Raw genomic sequence first — 18,388 nt, 5'->3', positions numbered from 1 at the left:
TGCAGCCAGCTGCCTCCCTGTGGCACCTTCTGGGAGGGTGTCCACCATCTGTGCACTGCCCACTTGTAAGGGTGTGGCCAGGGCTGGTGCTGAGCCGCCCTGGGGAGGAAGCGTCTCTGGCCTGCCCGGCGGGTGCTGTCTGCCAGTGGAGTGGTGAAGTCACACTGCACGTTGACAGACGGCCCTGTCCACACACCTCTGCCATCACCCAGGCCTCCCGGCAGCAAGGGCAGAGGCTGCCCCCGCTGGCCGCCTCCCCACTGCTCTCCTCCGAGCCAGTCACAGGCTCCTCGTGGACACCCTGGCCTGCACGTCCAGGCTTACCCACTCGACCCCAGACGGCTACCCCAGCAGCTCCCTGGCTGGAGTTGGGCCTCCCCACTGCTCTCCTCCGAGCCAGTCACAGGCTCCTCGTGGACACGCTGGCCTGCACGTCCAGGCTTACCCACTCGACCCCAGACGGCTACCCCAGCAGCTCCCTGGCTGGAGTTGGGCCTCCCCACTGCTCTCCTCCGAGCCAGTCATAGGCTCCTCGTGGACACGCTGGCCTGCACGTCCAGGCTTACCCACTCGACCCCAGACGGCTACCCCAGCAGCTCCCTGGCTGGAGTTGGGCCTGGCAGAGCAAGCCGCCCCTGGGAGGACAACAGAGGTGGGGGGACATCTATCGGGGTGGGGCAGGGTCAAGGCCACCCTGTGGTTCCTGTTCTGTGAAATAAAGCAAAAACTGTCTGCGGAACTCAGCACGTGGATGAGCTACAGATGGGCGGCACTGTGGCAGCCTCCACTCCCTGCTGTCCCTGTCACTGTCGGCCTTGCTATGCGGCAGGGGAGATGCAGGTGGTGTGATGTCCCCCAAGGGCTCCCTGCCTGCCCAGGCGCCAGCCCTTCTCCCCCTGCCGTCTTCCATGGCTCTGTGTCTTCTGCCACCCTTGCTTCTTCTGGACCTCAGCGCTGAGTAGGGGAGTCCAGTGAGTTGGAAATCCCCCATAAAGGTGTTAGGAGCCCGTGGCCACTTGCCCAGCAGAGCGTGTCCTCTCCCAAACTCATGCCCAAAGAAGGGTGCCTTCGTGGCGACCTGGCCCCATCTTGCCCACCTCCAGCGCACACACATGGCCAGACCAGTCGCTGTCCAGAAGGTACAGGAAGGAAACTGGCCTTGGCCTCACAGCCCGCTGAGGCTGCAACAGGAACACCAACACCCCATAGGGCAGAAGCAAGACAAAGAACTGCAGCCAGAATCCCCCGGCACCCGCCGAGCCATGGGGATTGGCCCTTGGCGGATGCCCGGAGAAGGCGCAGCTGCTGGGCGGCTTGGTAGGGCCTTGAAGCTGCAGCTACGGAAGTGCCGAGGGGACCACGGGCGCAGGTGTTAGAGCGGCAGGACCACGCGGGAATTTAGGACTGGGAGTGGATGAGCACGTGCTGCCGTGAGACACGCGTGCCCCACGTCAGAGTCCCTGGTTCAGGTCTCAGTCCCCGTCCTGTCCAGCTCCCTGCCACACCCCTGGGAGGCAGCAGGTGGTGATCCACCCAGGGGGAAGAGCCGGGCGGAGCTCTTGGCCCCTGGGTTTGGCCTGGCCAGCCCTGGCTACTGCAGGCCTTGGGGAGTGGACCAGCAGATGGAAGGTTGGTCTTTGTGTGTGCCTCTCCCTCTCTGTCACTCTTTGAATTATTATTGTCTCAAAAAACAAACCTCTCAAGTCTTGTAAAAGATACGAACCCATAGACTCAAGCAGTGACAGCCTCGCCCAGACGCAGGACCGGAGAAAGCAGCCAGAGCGGACGCCCTTCCCCGGGAGCCTGCGATCCGGCGGGCAGGGCTGCCCTCACGTGTCCTCTCATCAGGACACAGGTCACACTTGGTGAGGGGTCACCCCAACTACCTCGTTTTACCTTAATGACTTTTTCTAAAAGATTGATTTGAAAAGTAGAGCAACAGAGAGCGAGCTTCCATCATCTCGTTCACTCCCTTAATGACCATAATAGCCGGGGCTGGGCCAAGGCCAAAACCAGGAGCCAGGATCTCCATCCGGGCACAGGGGCCATCTGCCACTGCCTTCCCATGTGCACGTGGCAAGGGGAGCTGGATGGGAAGTAGACCAGCTGGGGCTCAAACCAGCGCTCTGATATGGGACACTGGCGTCACAGGCAGCAGCTCAACCTGCTGAGCCCCGGTGTCGGCCCCTGACGATCTCTTAAACCATTTCAAAACACAAGACAGGACTTGGGTGCAGCGGGTAAAATGCCACTGGGGACATCGGGGTCCCAGCGTGCGTGCCTCTGTTTCCATCTTGCTGCTGAGGCACACCCTGGGGGCAACAGTGGGGCCTCAGATACTCGGCTCCTGCCGCCGATGTGGGAGACCCAGACTGGGTTCCTGGCTCCCAGCTTCAGCCTGGAAGATGTGTGTGTGTGTCTCTCTGATTTTCAAATGAAATGAAAATATATTTCTAAAAATTTTTTTAAAATATTTCTAAAAAAATTAAAATAGCCCCATTTTGTGGTTCTGGGGGTAGGTCTTCCACACGGGGTGCAGCTGGATCTCCCAAAAAGCCCTGTGCCAGAGGGTGCCGCGGCACAGAGCAGCCTCCAGGTCAGCGCCCGGCAAACGCCCCCCAGGACGAGGTGGAGGGCACGCCGGCTCGGCGAGCTCAGACCCGTGCTGGCACAGCTGCTGCGGGAGGCTCTGCAGGAGGAAAGGAGACGCCAGCAAGAAACCGCGGATGCCACAGACGCTGTGAGGGCTCTGAGCACACCGTGACCTACAGGCGCCGAGGCTCCCCACTCCAGGTAAAGCCATGCGTTGCTGGTAACCGTGGACAAGGGCCCTGGAGCCAGCACTGGAAACACCCTAAGAAGAAATGTGATGGGGCCCACAACTGACAAACCAGCACGGACACTCAGAAACACACAAGTTTTCAAAAGGAAACGGGGAAGGGGAGCAAAAATAAATAAACAAATGAGTAAAACCCAAAGAATAAAATCCTGGGCCTGAGTTCAAAGGTGTCAGTAATGACATTAGGCGTGAAAGGCCTCCACACAGAAGCTGAGACTGCGGGAAGTACCAGGGCGAACAGGGGGCGCATGATGGGTGGTGTTTTGGTTGAACCAAGATGCCAGCTCAATGCTGTCTGTCCTGCTTCCCGTCCAGCTTCTAACGCGCCTGGGAAGGCAGCAGAAGATGGCCCAATGCCTGGGTCCCTGCGCCCGTGTGGGAGACGCGAGTGGAGCGCCTGGCTGCTGGCCTCAGCCTGCCTTACACCCAGCTGCTGTGGCCACTGGGGAATGAACCAGCATGAGGAGGATTCTGTCTCTCTCATGCCCTGTCTTCCCAACTACATATATTTACAAGAAAATCACTTCCCATAGAATGACAGACAGATTATAAGTGGAAAGATGGAAACATTTACACCACGCATTTACTAGAGGAAAGCAGGAGTGGCTATGTTGATAACACGAAGGAACGTCAACGTCACCCCAAATACCAGACTCCAAAGGAGCATAAGTGCGTGGGCGTTGAGCACGGGGCTCCAAGGACACTCACGATGGTGATTAGGGCGCCCGGGAGTGTGGGGGGCCCTGTGAGTGGGCCGCGGAGGCTCACGGCTGCCACGGGCTGTTGCACACGAGAACAGAACTCCATGCGCCAGCCTCACCCTCACACCTCTGCAGGAGGGCCCTCCAAGGACACCTGACTCCGTGCCATCAGGGTCCAGAGAAGTGACTCCAACAGCTTTCACAACAGGCGAGAAAACGGGACTGGAATTACTCATCCAGAAGGCTTCGCAGGGAGCTGGCGCTGCGGCGTAACGGGTGAGGCCGCTGCCTGCGACACCAGCATCGATGTGGGTGCTGATTCAGGTCCCGGCTGCTCCACTTCCCGTCCAGCTCCCTGCTGTGGCTTGGGAGAAGCAGTGGAAGATGACCCAAGCCCTTGGGTCCCTGCACCCGCGTGGGAGACCCAGAAGACGCTCAAGGCTCCTGGCTTCGGCTTGGCCAGCCCTGGTTGTTGTGGGCATTTGGAGACGGCTTGGCCAGCCCTGGTTGTTGTGGGCATTTGGAGAGTGAACCAGTGGATGGAAGACTTCTCCCCCCTCAACCCATCACTCTGCCTTCAAATAAATAAATTTTTAAAGATTTTCTTATTTTATTTGAAATGCAGAGTTAAAGAGAAAGAGTGAGAGAGGAGAAAGAGAGAGGTCTTCCATGCACTGGGTCACTCCCCAAATGGCCACAACAGCCAGAGCTGTGCCGATCTGAAGCCAGGAGCCAGGAGCTCCATCCAGGTCTCCCACGTGGGTGCAGGGGCCCAAGGACTTGGGCCGTCTTCTGCTACTTTCCCAGTGCATAGCAGAGAGCTGGATCAGAAGAGGAGCAGCCGGGACTGGAACCAGTGCTCATATGGGATGGCGGCGCTGCAGGCAGCAGCTTTACCACTACGCCACAGCACTGACCCCCTAAGAACTTTTTATAAAAGAACACATAAGCTCAATCTGGTGCAAAACAAAATTCTGATGTCTATGCCTACTTGGTTCACAATACACATTTTCCATGAACTTCTCAAAGATGCCCTGTGTGCGACTGGAAATCCACTTGCAAGGAAAATTAAACTTAGCCTAAACTTCACCTCACACAGAGATGAACTCAGAAGGGGCGGCCCTCTGAATGACCCACACAAAGCCCCCCCCCCGCCCCCCCCCCGGCAGAGTCGCGGCCCCTGGGCGCCAGCAGCCGGGAGCTCAGCCCCTCGGCAGTGAGGCTCTGCTCTGCGAAATGCGAGACAGCAGCACTAGCAGCCCAGCTCAGGATGGGAGGTAGGCGGTGCCCCACCAAGGCGTCCCACCACAGCGTCCCACCAAGATGTCCCACCATGGCTTCTCACCATGGCATCTCACCACATCCCACCACGGCGTCCCACCATGGCATCTCACCACATCCCACCACGGCGTCCCACCACAGAGTCCCACCACAGCATCCCACCACGGCGTCCCACCAAGATGTCCTACCATGGCATCTCACCACATCCCACCACGGCGTCCCACCACAGCGTCCCACCAAGGCGTCCCACCACAGCATCCCACCAAGGCGTCCCACCACGGCGTCCCACCACGGTATCCCACCAAGGCGTCCCACCACAGCGTCCCACCAAGGCATCCCACCACGGCGTCCCACCACAGCATCCCACCAGAGTCCCACCATAGCGTCCCATCATGGTGTCCCACCAGGGCGTCCCGCTTCTCTCCTCCAGGGGCTGGGGGCCTGGGCTGGGCTCTGGGAACCCTGTCCTCAGTGCTGCTCCCCAGGTGCGCACGAGCAGGAAGCCAGGGTCGGAGCAGAGCAGGAAGCCAGGGTCGGAGCGGAGCGGGGGGCCAGGGTCGGAGCGGAGCGGGGGGCCAGGGTCGGAGCGGAGCGGGGGGCCAGGGTCGGAGCGGAGCGGGGAGCCAGGGTCCGGAGCGGAGCGGGGCTGCACCCGGCCCTCTGAGGAGCAGGAGCTCAACCCCAGTCCAGTGCCCTCCAGGAAATGCATATGAATCAATTAAAAAAAAAAAAAACCGCAGTGACACCATCGCTGGCAGGACTGAGGGCCCGCCCAGCCCTGTCTGCTAGCTCACCTGACCCTGACCTGGGCGGGTGCCTGGGGGTGGGGGCGGAGGGCGAAGTCCTGCATGCATTAGGGCGCTGCCTCCAGGAAGGCTCTGAGGCTCCTCCTGGCACCCCCACCCCGGGGCACCGCAGGGGTTAACACCCGCGGCTCCCTGACCAGGGCAGGTCACCTGGACGGCAGCCCAGCTGGCCTCAGTTCTCCGACCCAGGTCCAGGTGGGTGGAGGCTGGGGCGGCGCGTGGCAGGCGCCCGGCGGACATTCAGTGTGAGCTTCCTCCGGCTGCTGGCACACGGGCACCACCAGGTGAGGGCTCTGCGGGGGCTGTGCAGGTCCGAGGGGGGCTCTGGGTGTAGGGCATCGGCCCCACCCTCTGCTTGCTTACCTGCGGGCTTAGCGGAGGGGTCTCAGGAGCTGCGTCACCTGGAGGCGGCGTCCTGTGTCCCTGGCCGCTTCCTGTCACCTGTTTGTCCCTGCAGCCGGATGCTGGTTAGGAATACAGGCCCAGACCCTGCCTTCCCTCCCACCCTGGGCCCCTGCCCCCGACGCACACGCAGAGGGTTGCCCTGAGCACACTCAGGCAGAGCCCCGGCATGGGACCCCGCCTTCCGGGGGGGACACCAGATATGTCCCAGCCCCAGATTCTCCAGTGCTCACGACTCAGAGCAGCGCCCCGGGCGAGCAGGGCTGGACACAGCTGCTGGTGACCGCTGGGGTGGTCTGGGGCTGAGACTCCTCGCGGAGAGGATGTGGGCGCCGCAGCTACGGAGCTGGACGCTGGGCTGGGACCCGGCCAGCGGCACGCCTGCGTCAGCCTGGGCCAGCTGCCCAGCACCTTCTGGGGCCAAAATCGCATCAGAGAGCTCCCAGCCAGGCTTCCGGAGGGAGACCGGCCACCGCACGCGGGCGTCTCCCAGGGACAGCAGCCTCACGCTCGGTGACACGTGGGGCCCTGCCACGGGACAGCTGGCGGTGGGGGCCTCGTGTGTTCAGTCCGGAGCCGGGGCTCCTCCTGTGTGTGGGGGGGAGCAGGGACATGAGGGTAGCGGGGGGCTGCTCCAGGGAGCTCCACGCATCCAATTAGAAAGGGGCCATCCTGCATCCTGTGGAGCTGTGTCCCGCTGCCCAGCCCCCACAGCCCCTCTGAGGGTCAGGGCATGGTCCTTGGCCTTGGCCTGGCACTGTCTGAGCCCCAGGGATGTGTCTGGGGCCTGTTGTGCCCCCAGGAGACTGAAGTGCACCCGGGCCCCTGCTCCGGCTCTGCGGCAACACCCACACCCCACAATCAGAGGGCGAGTCGGGGCCGAGTCGGGGTCCTGTCGGCTCCACTCCGATCCCGCTTCCTGCTAACGCGTCCTGACACCAGTGCTTGGGCCCTGGCTGTGGAAGGCATCCGGGGAGTGAACCAGTGGATGGAAGGCCTCTCTGCCTTTCACGTAGATGGAAACACACACACACACACACACACACACACACACACACCAGATAACCAAAGGCCCTGCCTGCCTGCCTGCCTGCCTGTTGGGGGCAAGTGGAGTCAGGGTGCCCGTGGCTCCCCGCAGGAGCCCGCCCGGCCCGCCATGGGGCTGTCCTGGAAGGAGAAGGTCTTCACGGCACTGCTGGCGGCCGCAGCGGTCTCGGGCCTCACCACGCTTGTTCTCATCCTGGTGGAAGCCACCAATGTCCTCCTGCCTGCAGGCACCAAGGTGCGCCAGGACGCCAGGCCGGGGAGGCCGGGCCGGGCCAGGCTGCAGGGCGCCAGCCCCCGGGCCCTCCTAACCCCAGCTCTGCCCCCAGTTCGGGATGGTGTTCGACGCCGGCTCCTCTCACACGTCGCTCTTCGTGTATCAGTGGCCAGCAGACAAGGAGAACAACACAGGCGTGGTCAGCCAGGCGCTGGCCTGCCAGGTGGAAGGTGGGGGCACTTCCGTCCGAGGGCTCAGGGCTTGCCTGTCGCCGCCTGGCGGGGACCCTGGAGCTGGGTGTTGGGAGCGGCACAGCCTCAAGGGCCTGCCTGGTGCCGGGAGCGCCCGTGTGGCTGGCTCTGGTTTGAACCAGCACAGCCCTGGGTCCGTGCCCAGTCCCGGCTAGGGCCTGCAGAGCCCTGCCTCTGCCCCTAACCCTCACGCAACTTGGGTTCCGGGGGCTCCGGCAACTCAGGAGCAGGCTGTTCCTCACAGGCCCTGAGGGTGGGCGGCCCGGGGCCAGGCCGGCCCCTCCTGCCTCTTGTCTCTGGGGGCTCCAGGCCACAGGGACAGTCTCTGCTAGCTTTAGGGAATCCAGGAGGCTTAACCATGCCTGTCCCCAAGGCAGGGGACGTCTGGGGGCCTGAGCCGAGCCCTGGACGCTGCCTCTCCAGGGCCTGGGATCTCCTCCTACGCCACCGACCCCACAGCGGCGGGCGAGAGCCTGCGGGGCTGCCTGGAGAAGGCACTGGCACGGATCCCGGAGGCCCAGCTGCGGGAGACGCCCCTGTTCCTGGGGGCCACGGCGGGCATGAGGCTGCTCAGGTGAGGCTGCCGCTGAGGCCGGTGGCGGGGGCTGCGCCTGGGCGCCAGCCAGCCCGGCCCCCTCCTGTCCCTCTCTGCCCAGCCAGAAGAACAGCTCTCAGGCCAGGGACGTCTTCGCGGCGGTGTCCCGGGTCCTGGGCCGGACCCCTGTGGATTTCCAGGGCGCCGAGCTGCTGGCAGGGCGAGACGAAGGCGCCTTTGGCTGGATCACCATCAACTACGTCCTGGGCATGCTGGTGGAGGTGCAGCAGCTGTCCACGGGGCGGGGCCTGTGCTGGGGGCGGGGGCGGGGCGGCCGCCTGGCCGGGGGCTGACTATCCCGTGTGTGGCCAGTACTCCTCTGCTGGGAAGTGGATCCGGCCCCCGGAGGGGACGCTGGTGGGCGCCCTGGACCTGGGCGGGGCCTCCAGCCAGATAAGCTTCGTGCCCGAGGGCCCGGTGCTGGACACGAGCACTCAGGCCTCCTTCCGCCTGTACGGCTCCACATACAGCATCTACACTCACAGCCACCTGTGCTTTGGGCGCGACCAGGTGCTCCTCCGGCTGCTGGCGGGGCTGGCGCAGGTCAGGCCTCCTGCCGGGGGCGCCCGGGCGGGGGGGAGGGGGCGCCACGCCGGCTGGTGCTCCAGGCCACCCCCCCTCCCTGCAGAGAAGCCCGGCTGGCCCGCTCCGCCACCCATGCTACCACAGCGGCTACTGGGCCACGCTGGCCCCGGGCGCCCTGTACGAGTCTCCGTGCGTGCACAGCACGGCCCCCCGGAACCTGACCCAGAACCTCACGGTGGAAGGCACGGGCGACCCTGGGGCCTGCACGGAAGCCATCCGGGAGCTCTTCAACTTCTCCAGCTGCAAGGGCCAAGTGGACTGCGCCTTTGATGGGGTCTACCAGCCCCCCGTGCGAGGCCCCTTCTACGTGAGCGCCCAGGCCCCCGGCTTCCCCGCAGGGCCCCGGCTGGCTCTCAGTGGGCCGGGCCGCACACGTGTCTCCTCTCCCGCCCCCAGGCCTTCTCCAACTTCTACTACACCTTCCACTTCCTGAACCTCACCTCCAGACAGCCGCTGGGCACCGCCAACGCCACCATCTGGGAGTTCTGCCGGAGGCCCTGGAAGCTGGTGGGTGGACCCAGGGTGGCCCGGCCCCCACTTCCCGGAGGCGCTCAGCCTCGGCGGGGTTCTGGCAGGAGCCGTGGGAGGGAGGAGTCCCCTTGACCGTCCTGCTGATGAGCCAGCCTCCGGTTCAGCCGTGCCGGGGGCCGCTGCTGGCTGGCGTGGGGACAGCCGTCTCTCCCCTGACGGAGCCCTGCGCTGGCAGCCACGGGATGGGCTCGGCTGGGGTGGGCGCTGGGCGGCCCGGACCCTCACCCTGCCCCTTGGCTGCCGGGGCCAGGTGGAGAACAGCTACCCAGGGCAGGAACGCTGGCTTCGGGACTACTGTGCCTCGGGTCTGTACATCCTCACGCTCCTGCTGGAGGGCTACGGGTTCAGCGAGGAGACCTGGTCCAACATCGAGTTCCGGGGGCAGGTGAGTGCCTCCCCGGTCCCGGCCTCTGCCCCAGGTGAGGCGGGCGGAGCGCCTGAGCAGCCGCGTGTCCCGCAGGCCGGCGGCACTGACATCGGCTGGACGCTGGGGTACATGCTGAACCTGACCGGCCTGATCCCGGCCGAGGCGCCGGCCCAGTGGCGGGCACAGAGCTACGGCGTCTGGGTGGCCGGAGTGGTGTTTGTGGTGCTGACCCTCTCGGCCATCCTCGGGGCTGTCGCCGTGCAGCTCCTCTGGCCCCATGACTAGTGGGCACCCCTGACGCTGGCGGCCCTGCTCTGGCTACAAGAGGCTGGTGGCCGCCTGTGGCCCCCGCCCCCTCCCAGACCTTCCCAGGGCAGCAGGGTCTTTCTGCACAAACCCAGGCCGCCCGGACCCCCGAGGGCGCCCAGCCGAAGCATGGGGAGTGGGAGTAGGTTGGGCAGGGGAAGGCCGGCCAGCTGGGCACCTGGCTGTCCCCGGCCATCAGCAGCCCCTCCCACCCTCTCAGTCGCCAAGCCCAGGACTCGGACGTGTGGTGTGGGGGTGGGGGAGTTTTATTAAAGCTGCTCTCGCCGCAAGGTGTCTGGGCGTGGCTTCCCGGGGCTCACAGGCGCCCGCCAGCCGGGGCCACGAAGCACTTGGGGAAGATGCCGATGTGGCCCTCGCGGTGCCCCTCCAGCCAGGCCTCGTCCACTGCAGGGGAAGCCACAGCTCCAGTCCCCGGCCGAGTCCCCGGGGGCCCCAGGGTGGGAGGGGTGGTGCGTGCCCCACCTTCACACAGGACGTCCACCGTGTCCCCCGGCTGGAGGTCCAAGTCCTCGGGCCCCTGGGCTGCGTAGCGGTGCTGGGCCACCACCTGGTAGAGGATGGGCCGGCCCCCAGCCCCCTGCGGCAGAGGCTGGGCTGAGGCAGCAGGCACAGCGGGGGGCTCCCGGCCCCTGCCGCCCCCGCTCGGCTTACCCTGCACTGGAGCTGCAGCCCCCTGCGGCCGGACACCTGCCACGCCCTCTGCAGCGACTCCTCCCCGTAGATGGGCACCCAGGACCCCGCGTCGCCTGGGGCTTGGCAACTGCAGAGAGCAGCCTCGGGGTCAGCAGGGTAGGCGCTGACCTCTGACCCTGCCACACACCCAGCACCTGCTGCCTGGCCAGCTCCATCCCTGCCTCAGACCAGCCCTCCAGCCCCACGGCAGGGGGTCTTTCTGGCCCACCTGAGCTGCCCCAGCTGGGCCTGGTGAGGGAGGGCCTGGGCCAGCAGGGCCCGCAGGCTGGACAGGTTGGCTCCTCGTCGGGCCCTCAGCGCCACGGTGAACGCACACTGCACGGTGACCGTCACCAGGGACTCGGGGTCTCCCACAGCCGCACCCTGGAGCCAGGCAGAAGAGCAGGATCTGCTCCAGGGAGCACCCAGGAGGGGGTGGGAGTGGCCGGGGCTGACCACTGGACGGTGGGCTGACCGGGGCACGGCGCCTCTCACCCCAGACCCTCGCGGTTCTCAGGTGACCGTAGCCCAGCAGGACAGGAGCAAGGCCCAGCTGGCCACCCGCCTGCCTTGTCCCAGGCACCTCCTGGGGACTGCTTCCCCCAAGCACCCCTGCCCAGGATTCCCTTACCTGGAGACGGAGGAGCCTCTTGGCCCACCTGGGGCCCTGCTCTGTCCTGGCAGAGCCGCCGGCAGCCAGGCCCCTCTGGGGACAGGGCTGGGTCCCTGCAGGCCACCGCGAGGCGGCTCCCCACCACCCCACACCAGGAGGCTGACTCAGCGGGAGGCCAGGAGTGGGAGGCGGCACCTGGGGTGTTCAGACGCGAGCTCACTGGCTCACCAGGCCCGGGGGGCCAAGCGCTTCAAGTGCCACCCCCGGGGGCAGCTGCGTGGCCCAGTGGGTTAGCCCTCCACTCGGAATGTCCACATCTCAGCTCCGAGTGCTGGCTCCAGTCCTGGCTGCTGCACTTCTCATCCGGCTCCTGCTAAGGCGCCCAGCAGGCCGCAGGTGGTGGCGCAAGTGCGTGGGCGCCTGCACCCACGTGAGACCTGGATGGAGCTCCGGGCTCCAGCTGCAGCCGGGTCGGCACCAGCCATGGCGGCTGTTTGGGGAGTGAACCAGTGTCTGGAAGATCTCTCTCTCCCTCTCTGTCACTCTGCCTTTCAAATACATAAATAAATCTTCAAAAACAAATAAATAAGCTTAAAAAAACCACCATGAGGTGTGGAAATGCGCTCCACGTGGGGCGCTGCCCTGGGCGCGTGGAAGCTGCTTCCCAGGACACTGACCGTCCAGCTGGAAGAGGAGTCTTCTGACCATGGCCTTCGGGGTGTCATGGGCGGCCCCGCCCGCCGGCCTCCCTCCTCAGCCGCCCCCAGGCTCGGGGAGTCTCTGGGGGTCTCCAGGGACAGAGGCCTCCGCTTCCTGTCCTGTCCCCAGGCTGTCACTCCTGGGGGCCTGGAGGAGCCACAGGCACCACTGCCGCCCTGCCCGTCGCCACCTACCCGCCCAGGGCCAGCACAGCCTGGCGCCTCCAGATGGGTGCCCGCGTCCAGGGGCAGACCCCAGCCCCGCCCTGGGGGGGCCTTGTCGGTGCTCACCCCCTCCTCCCACACAGGCACCCTGCACCTGCGCTCCTCACCTGCTCCTGGCGGGTCGGAGCCGAGCCCTGGTCAGCCCGCCCCGCTGGGCTGGGGCTGGCCCCCGAGTCCGCATCTGTGGGGCCGTGGCAGGCAGCGGCTCTGGGGGGCTCTGTGACTCGGGCCCTGGGGGAGGAGCAGACCCCTGTTCTGAGACTGTCCCAGCTTTGGGGTCCAGGGCCCTGCGGCAGCCCGCCCAAGCCTCTCGTCCGAGCCGGGGGGAGGGACCTGCTCTGCCCAGAGCCGTCTGTTCAACTCGCCCCACCTGGCCGGTGGCGTCACAGTCACACCCAGCAGTGTCCCCTCCCTGGGCAGCTCGGCTCGAGCCCCTGCGCCCTGCTGTGTGCCGCCTGGAGTCTCAACTCCCCTCCCGTGCCCCCCGAGGCCTGGATCCGGCAGCCCCCGAGGGGCACTTTCTGGGAGGTGGGGATGTGGGGAGTGGGCCAGGAGGAGCTGGACTCCCCTCCTTGGCAGTATCTGGGTGCAGTGGTCAAGTCCCCTGGCCGGGCGTGGTGACTCCCGGAGAGCCCAGGGCTGGAGTCCAGGCCTCGCGGGCAGGCCTGCCCCTTCCTACCGTGGGGAAGCCCTGGCGCTGGCTTCACCGTCCGCTCCCAGTCCCTGTGGGCACAAAGTGACAGCGGCAGTGAGCGCCCCCCCATCCTAAAGCAATGTGGGCGACTCCCCGCTGCTCACAGCCCCCCCTTCCCGTCCAGCAGGTCTGGGGCCTCCGAGGAGGGCTCACGGTGGCCACAGCTTTCTCTTTCCTTAGCAGGTGAGGACCCACCTCCGGCCGCTGAGGCTGGACGTCCGGGCGAGGCTCCTCGTCAGAGGCCACCACCTGGGGGGCAGCAGGGGCAGCTGGTCAGGGGCGCCTCGGGGGGCTGGGGTCTGAGAAAGGACCACGTGCCTGCTGGTGGCCCGGCTGGACACCACGTGGCACTCGGACACAGCCCGGGCGTGAATGCCACGGCAGGTGGCCCGCGTGCGCAGCAGGCCCAAGGCTCCCGGGGAGCCCTGTGGCGGGGGGGCAACTGCTCCCAGTGACTTCTGTGGCACCCAGGCCTGGGGCAACACGGGTGTGGCGCGGCCCAGGCTGGCAGGGCCTCTGCCCTCGCTGGGACCTCCCTGTGTGCGGCGGGGACACGGGGAGACACCAGGGCCCAGGAGAGCGCGGCCAGGCCGAGGCAAGGAGGGGCCCCTCCAGGTTCACAGCCAACATTTGGGGCCCGCCCTCAACCCCTGGGAACAGGTAAAAGAACAGCCAGGTGCCCACGTGTGTCCTGGGGGCAGGCGTGGGGACAGCTAGGTACCCACGTGTGTCCCAGGGCAGGTATGAAGATGGCCAGATGTCCACATGTGTCCCAGGGCAGGTGTGAGGACGGCCGGGTGCCCACATGTGTCCCGGGGCAGGTGTGAGGACGGCCAGGTGCCCACGTGTGTCCCGGGGCAGGTGTGAGGACGGCCAGGTGCCCACGTGTGTCCCGGGGCAGGTGTGAGGACGGCCATGTGTCCACGTGTGTCCCGGGGCAGGTGTGAGGACGGCCGGGTGCCCACGTGTGTCCCGGGGCAGGTGTGAGGACGGCCGGGTGCCGTGAGGGCCGCCTGCCCCCTGTACCTTGGCCTTGCCCAGGAAGTCCACGGGCTCCAGGTGCTCCAGGTGCCGCCTGTGGGGCCGGAAGACCTCACCCCTGGGGACCTGCCTCGGCTGCAGGGGCGTCTGCTTCTGCGAGGGGGGTGTGGAGCTGACGCAGGCCACACCTGCCCTCCTCCCCTGCACCCTCCCCTCATCCTGTCTCCTCCCCTTCCCCTCCTTCTCACTCCTCACCTGCCCTCCTCCCCTCCCCTGCACGCCACACCTGCCCTCCTCCTCCCCTCCCCTGCATGCCATACCTGCCCCTCCTGCCCTCCCCTGCACACATCTGCCCTCCTCCCCTCCCCTGCACACCACACCTGCCCTCCTCCTCCCCTCCCCTGCACACCACACCTGCCCTCCTCCTCCCCTCCCCTGCACACCACACCTGCCCTCCTCCTCCTCTCCCCTGCACATCACACCTGCCCTCCTCCCCTCCCCTGCACGCTACACCTGCCCCTCCTCCTGTCCCCTCCCCTGCACACCACACCTGTCCCTCCTGCCCTCCCCTGCACACCACACCTGCCCTCCTCCTCCTCTCCCCTGCATGCCATACCTGCCCCTCCTGCCCTCCCCTGCACACCACACCTGCCCTCCTCCTCCCCTCCCCTGCATGCCATACCTGCCCCTCCTCCCCCACCCTGCACACCACACCTGTCCCTCCTCCTCCCCTGCACACACCTGCCCTCCTCCTGTCCCCTCCCCTGCACACCACACCTGCCCTCCTCCTGCCCCCTTCCCTGCACACCACACCCACCCCTCTTCCTCTCCCCTGCATGCCCTCCTCCCTTGCCCCCTCCCCTCTCCGTCCCCTCCCCGACACTCCTCACCTGCACCTGGTCCAAGGCAGTGTCCAGACCGCTGTGGGCACCCTCTGGCCACTTGGACACGGCCTCCCTTAGGCTGCTGGCAGCCTCACTCCAGAGGCCCAGCTGGCTCTGAGCGGCCGCCACATTGTAGAGCACCTGGGAGTGAGGTCCGCGGACGTCAGGGACCAGGGCCCACAGCTGCTGTCACGAGGGCAGCTCTGGGTGTCCAGCTCCCATGGGTGCTGTGGGCGCAGATCAACTGAGAGCAGCTGGGGCATGCTGGGAGGACCCCCCGGGCGCTCTCCTGCTGAGCCAGAGGCCACTCTGTGGCACATCCCCTGGCCATGTCACCAGCTGGCCCATGGCCATGCCCCTGCCCCCAGGGGTCGTGTGTCCCTGGGCCCTACAGGGAGGGAGTTTCATGGCCAAGCTGGACTGAGCCGGGGTCACTGGGGCCCTGGTGACAGGCAGGCCTCCCACAGCCATTTGGTGGCCAGCGTCCTCTGGGGACCTGCAGCAGGGCTCTGGGGGGCCTCGGCCAAGCCGCCCTCACCCTGACCTCTGGGCACCCCTGGGTGGGCACTGGCCCTGGCTTCCAGAACCCCCCAGGCTTTGCCTTGTCTTTCCAAGAGGCTGCAATGCAGGAGTTCCCCGGAGGGTGAGGGTCCTCCCAAGTCCCCTCCCTCAGTGCCACGCTGTTCCGGGAAGCAGCTGGGCCCGGAGCCCCGCCCCACCCTCCCCTCCCTGCTCCCTGGCCCGGCCCTGCCCTTTACCCGCAGACCCAGTCCTGGTCGCACCTGCCTGCTGCCTGCACCTCCTGGGGTGCAGCGCCCGCCTCAGGCCAGGGGGGCCCTCAGAGCACCTTCCCCCACCACACAGCGGCGGCCACGAGCCCGCGAGCCCAGGGCCAGCGCACCTCCCAGGCCAGCCCGCCTCCCAGGCCAGTGTACCTCCCAGGCCTGCTCACCTCCCAGGCCAGTGTACCTCCCAGGCCTGCTCACCTCCCAGGCCAGCACGCCTCCCAGGCCTGCTCACCTCCCAGGCCTGCAGCCTGAACCGCAGGCCCAGCTGCGTGTAGTCAATGGTAGGGTTGCCCCTGAGCTGCACCAGGGCCAGCCGGAAGTCGGACAGGGCCTCCTGGAACCTGCGGGCGGCAGTGTGCCCTCAGCAGTCCCCGGGGAGGGTGAGCTGGGTCAGGGGCTCCCACCCCCGCTCTGGGCCCCTGCTGGAGGGTGGCCGTGGTCACCTGGGCCCCAGCACTCAGTGGACACTCCAGTGGGGTGAAGTGGGTCGAGGGTTGTGACGCGAACGGGCAGCGGGATGTGTGGTCCCGGGTTCCTGCCCGGCTCCCACCCTGGGGCCCGGTCTGCACCCCGACTCCGCCTCCTGGAACCGCCACCCTCCGAACTCCGAGCTTCCTCTCACCCTGGCCCCGCCCCCTGCCCCGGGCAGCAGATGGGGATGCCCCAGGGCCTGCCCGGGCCCACATGCTTCCTCCAGGACCGGCCACTCCTCCAGCCCTGCCCCAGCCACACCCACAAGACGGGCACCGCCTCGCCATCCCTGCGGACGCAGACGAGGCAAGGCCCGAGGGCAGAGACGCCACCAGCAGAGGCGGGGGGCCAGACCCCTGTGCTTACCTCTTCAGCTGGAAACTGGCCACGCCTCGCTGCAGGAAGCCAACGGCCAGGCAGGCGTCCTTGGTCACCGCTTGATCGAAAGCCTGGTGACAGAATGCGCGTGGCTGAGGCCTGGAACCTGGTCTCAGATGCCACAGCCATGCCCAGAAATCCAGGAGGGCCATGAGCCGTCTGCACCTGCCCGGGGGCCTTCACAGCTGGTCCCCTGTGGCCACACCCCGGCTGCCCAGTGTGGAGCCCCAAGGTGGTGCCAAAGCCTCGAGGAGAGAGGAGCTGGAAGGGGCTTCCTCCAGGGCCCTCGACAGCCCACACTCAGCTGCACGGGCACCATGGGACCGAGGGGGCACCGCATCTCAGGCAACGGCCTGCGCTCCCCCAGGGGACAGCAGCCACCAGTTAAATATGGACCATGGCTGGGGGAGGGGCTGGGGTCTCGCTCTAGCAGAGCTGGCTGAGCCCATGGCTCCCCTGCCGCGCCCAGCGTCACAGGGCATGGGACGCAAGGGTCACACAGCCGCCACCCGCTTCTCACAGTTTCCCTGTTTCTAACGACAGGCTGTCAGTCAACTTTACGAGGGCAGACGAGAACCGACAGGGCCCAGGTAGAGCCCGGCTGCGGGAAGTGGTGACTCACCCTGGATGCCTGCTGCCCCCGGGATAGCCCACGTCAGTGGGACTTGTGGGTGGGCAGCTGGAGGATGAAGGGGTGACAGAGGGGTCCCTGCTGGGCCGGGCCCGGGTTTCCCCGGGGCATTTGCAGGATGTGGGTGCGGGGAACGTGTGGCTGGAACCCTCCTCCCCTGCAGGTGACCGCCCGGGGACAGTGGGGCCTGAGTCACCGGCAGGGCGCCCCAGCTTTGGTCACCACTGTGTCCACGCACGGGGTGATGGACAAGACACATCTGGAAGGGCACGGGCAGCTGTGGCTGCCACCCCCGCCCCCACCGAGGCTGAGCTCCCGCTCTGTTGGAGAGGCAGGTGTGCTGGCGGGGGGGGGGGGGGGGACTTCGACTGCCCATCACGGCCTCTGCCAAGCTCTTGCCCCGTCTGCCCGCGGCCACCTGACCCGAGGAGGGAGCACGCCCACACCTCAGCCGCCCTCAGCGCAGCCCCCGCCTGCCTCAGGCGCCCCCCACCCCCAGGAAGACGCCTGCAGAGGATCTACCGGGAAGAAGGGCTTCGCGTCCCTCTCCCACGCCCCCGTGAGACTGCCCCAGGGACGGGGTCTCTGCCAGCAGCCCCGGGCGCCCATGACCCGGCTCACCCGCAGCGCAGCCTCGGGGTCCCCGGCCAGCAGGTGCACGCAGCCCACGTTGAAGCTCATCCTGGCGGCAGGCCCTGGGACCTCCGAGAAGAGGCGCAAGGCGCCGGGCCAGTCCCCGCGCGCCACGGCTTGCACGCCCCGGTGCCAGGTGCGCACCTGGTCCCCGAGCGAGGACATGGCGACACTGCACCTGCGGCTCAGGTAGGTGCTCCAGCCCGGGCGCGCAGGGCGTGACCGCGGCACGACCGAGGGAGGGGCCCGGCGGCCCAGCAAGGCCGGCAGACGGCCGGGGGCCTGTGGGGGCGCGGGCCTCGCCTGTGCAGTCGCCCCCTGCTGGCAGGCAGCGTCCGGTCCCGAGCCTGACCACGGCCCGGCCCCAGGCAGCCCCGCCCACTCCGCCCCAGCCGGCCCCGCCCAACGCCGCAGGCCCCGCCCGCCTCGGCTCTGGACACACCCCCAGGCCCGCCCGCCCCTGACGGAGCTCCACGCGCTCCCGCGGCGCGGCGCGTTCTCGTGGGCGTCTGTGCGCGGGGAAAAGGCGTGCGGACCCGCGGCTGCCCTTTGGCCGAGGTTCCAGCCTTAGAGTGGACGGCGCGCGGCTCCCTCAGGGGCGGTTCCGGGGCGGCTGGACCCCGAGGCCGAGGCGCGGGCGCCCTCCGCGGTGGACAGCGAGCCCAGCGGCTTCCCCCGAGCCCGCCGTGCGGGCCCCGCGCGGGACACCGGGCCTCAGGGCGGCTGCGTCCCGGTCGCCGCGCTCTGCCACGGCGGGTCCTCCGAGCCGCGCTC

General features: G+C 67.2%; 2 protein-coding genes across 3 annotated transcripts; one reads left to right on the top strand and one right to left on the bottom strand.

Annotated features, from left to right (window-relative positions):
* The first annotated feature begins 5,662 nt into the window (after nt 1-5,662).
* ENTPD8 (ectonucleoside triphosphate diphosphohydrolase 8) lies at nt 5,663-10,215 on the top strand. 2 transcript variants are annotated; one of them, XM_002723059.5, is made up of 10 exons: nt 5,664-5,911; nt 7,168-7,311; nt 7,403-7,520; nt 7,965-8,115; nt 8,198-8,357; nt 8,449-8,679; nt 8,765-9,028; nt 9,118-9,228; nt 9,503-9,637; nt 9,713-10,215. In XM_002723059.5, exons 2-10 carry the CDS (start codon nt 7,186-7,188, stop codon nt 9,902-9,904), a joined length of 1,488 nt encoding a protein of 495 aa, XP_002723105.2. In that variant the 5' UTR covers nt 5,664-5,911; nt 7,168-7,185; the 3' UTR covers nt 9,905-10,215. The 2 variants fall into 2 exon arrangements, with proteins under 2 accessions (XP_051694846.1, XP_002723105.2); XM_051838886.2 differs by lacking the exon at nt 8,449-8,679 and having other exon boundaries at nt 5,663-5,911.
* Nucleotides 10,171-17,864, bottom strand: NOXA1 (NADPH oxidase activator 1). The gene is made up of 12 exons (XM_051838888.2): nt 17,603-17,864; nt 16,339-16,421; nt 15,734-15,842; nt 14,720-14,854; nt 13,875-13,982; nt 13,044-13,097; nt 12,834-12,877; nt 12,262-12,385; nt 10,848-11,002; nt 10,598-10,706; nt 10,409-10,523; nt 10,171-10,330 (listed from the first exon to the last, which is right to left on the bottom strand). The coding sequence occupies exons 1-12, from the start codon at nt 17,777-17,779 to the stop codon at nt 10,242-10,244; spliced, it is 1,302 nt and encodes a 433-aa protein (XP_051694848.1). The 5' UTR covers nt 17,780-17,864; the 3' UTR covers nt 10,171-10,241.
* Between the last annotated feature and the right edge of the window lie 524 nt (nt 17,865-18,388).

This window comes from Oryctolagus cuniculus, chromosome 1 (assembly GCF_964237555.1).
Source record: "Oryctolagus cuniculus chromosome 1, mOryCun1.1, whole genome shotgun sequence".
Lineage (NCBI taxonomy): Eukaryota > Metazoa > Chordata > Mammalia > Lagomorpha > Leporidae > Oryctolagus > Oryctolagus cuniculus.
Note: the sequence above shows the minus strand (reverse complement) of the source record. Positions and strands in the feature narration are given on the sequence as shown.

What these genes read in the sequence shown, in the direction of transcription:
- ENTPD8 (XM_002723059.5), top strand. Translation starts at nt 7,186, where the DNA reads ATGGGGCTGTCCTGGAAGGAGAAGGTCTTCACGGCACTGCTGGCGGCC. An exon ending in TCCTGGGCATGCTGGTGGAG is followed by an intron (nt 8,358 to 8,448) that starts GTGCAGCAGCTG and finishes GTGTGTGGCCAG; the next exon opens with TACTCCTCTGCTGGGAAGTG. An exon ending in TGCTGGCGGGGCTGGCGCAG is followed by an intron (nt 8,680 to 8,764) that starts GTCAGGCCTCCT and finishes CCCTCCCTGCAG; the next exon opens with AGAAGCCCGGCTGGCCCGCT.
- NOXA1 (XM_051838888.2), bottom strand. Translation starts at nt 17,779, where the DNA reads ATGTCCTCGCTCGGGGACCAGGTGCGCACCTGGCACCGGGGCGTGCAA. An exon ending in GCCAGTTTCCAGCTGAAGAG is followed by an intron (nt 15,843 to 16,338) that starts GTAAGCACAGGG and finishes TGCCGCCCGCAG; the next exon opens with GTTCCAGGAGGCCCTGTCCG. An exon ending in CTCCGACCCGCCAGGAGCAG is followed by an intron (nt 11,003 to 12,261) that starts GTGAGGAGCGCA and finishes GCCTGGCTCCAG; the next exon opens with GGTGCGGCTGTGGGAGACCC.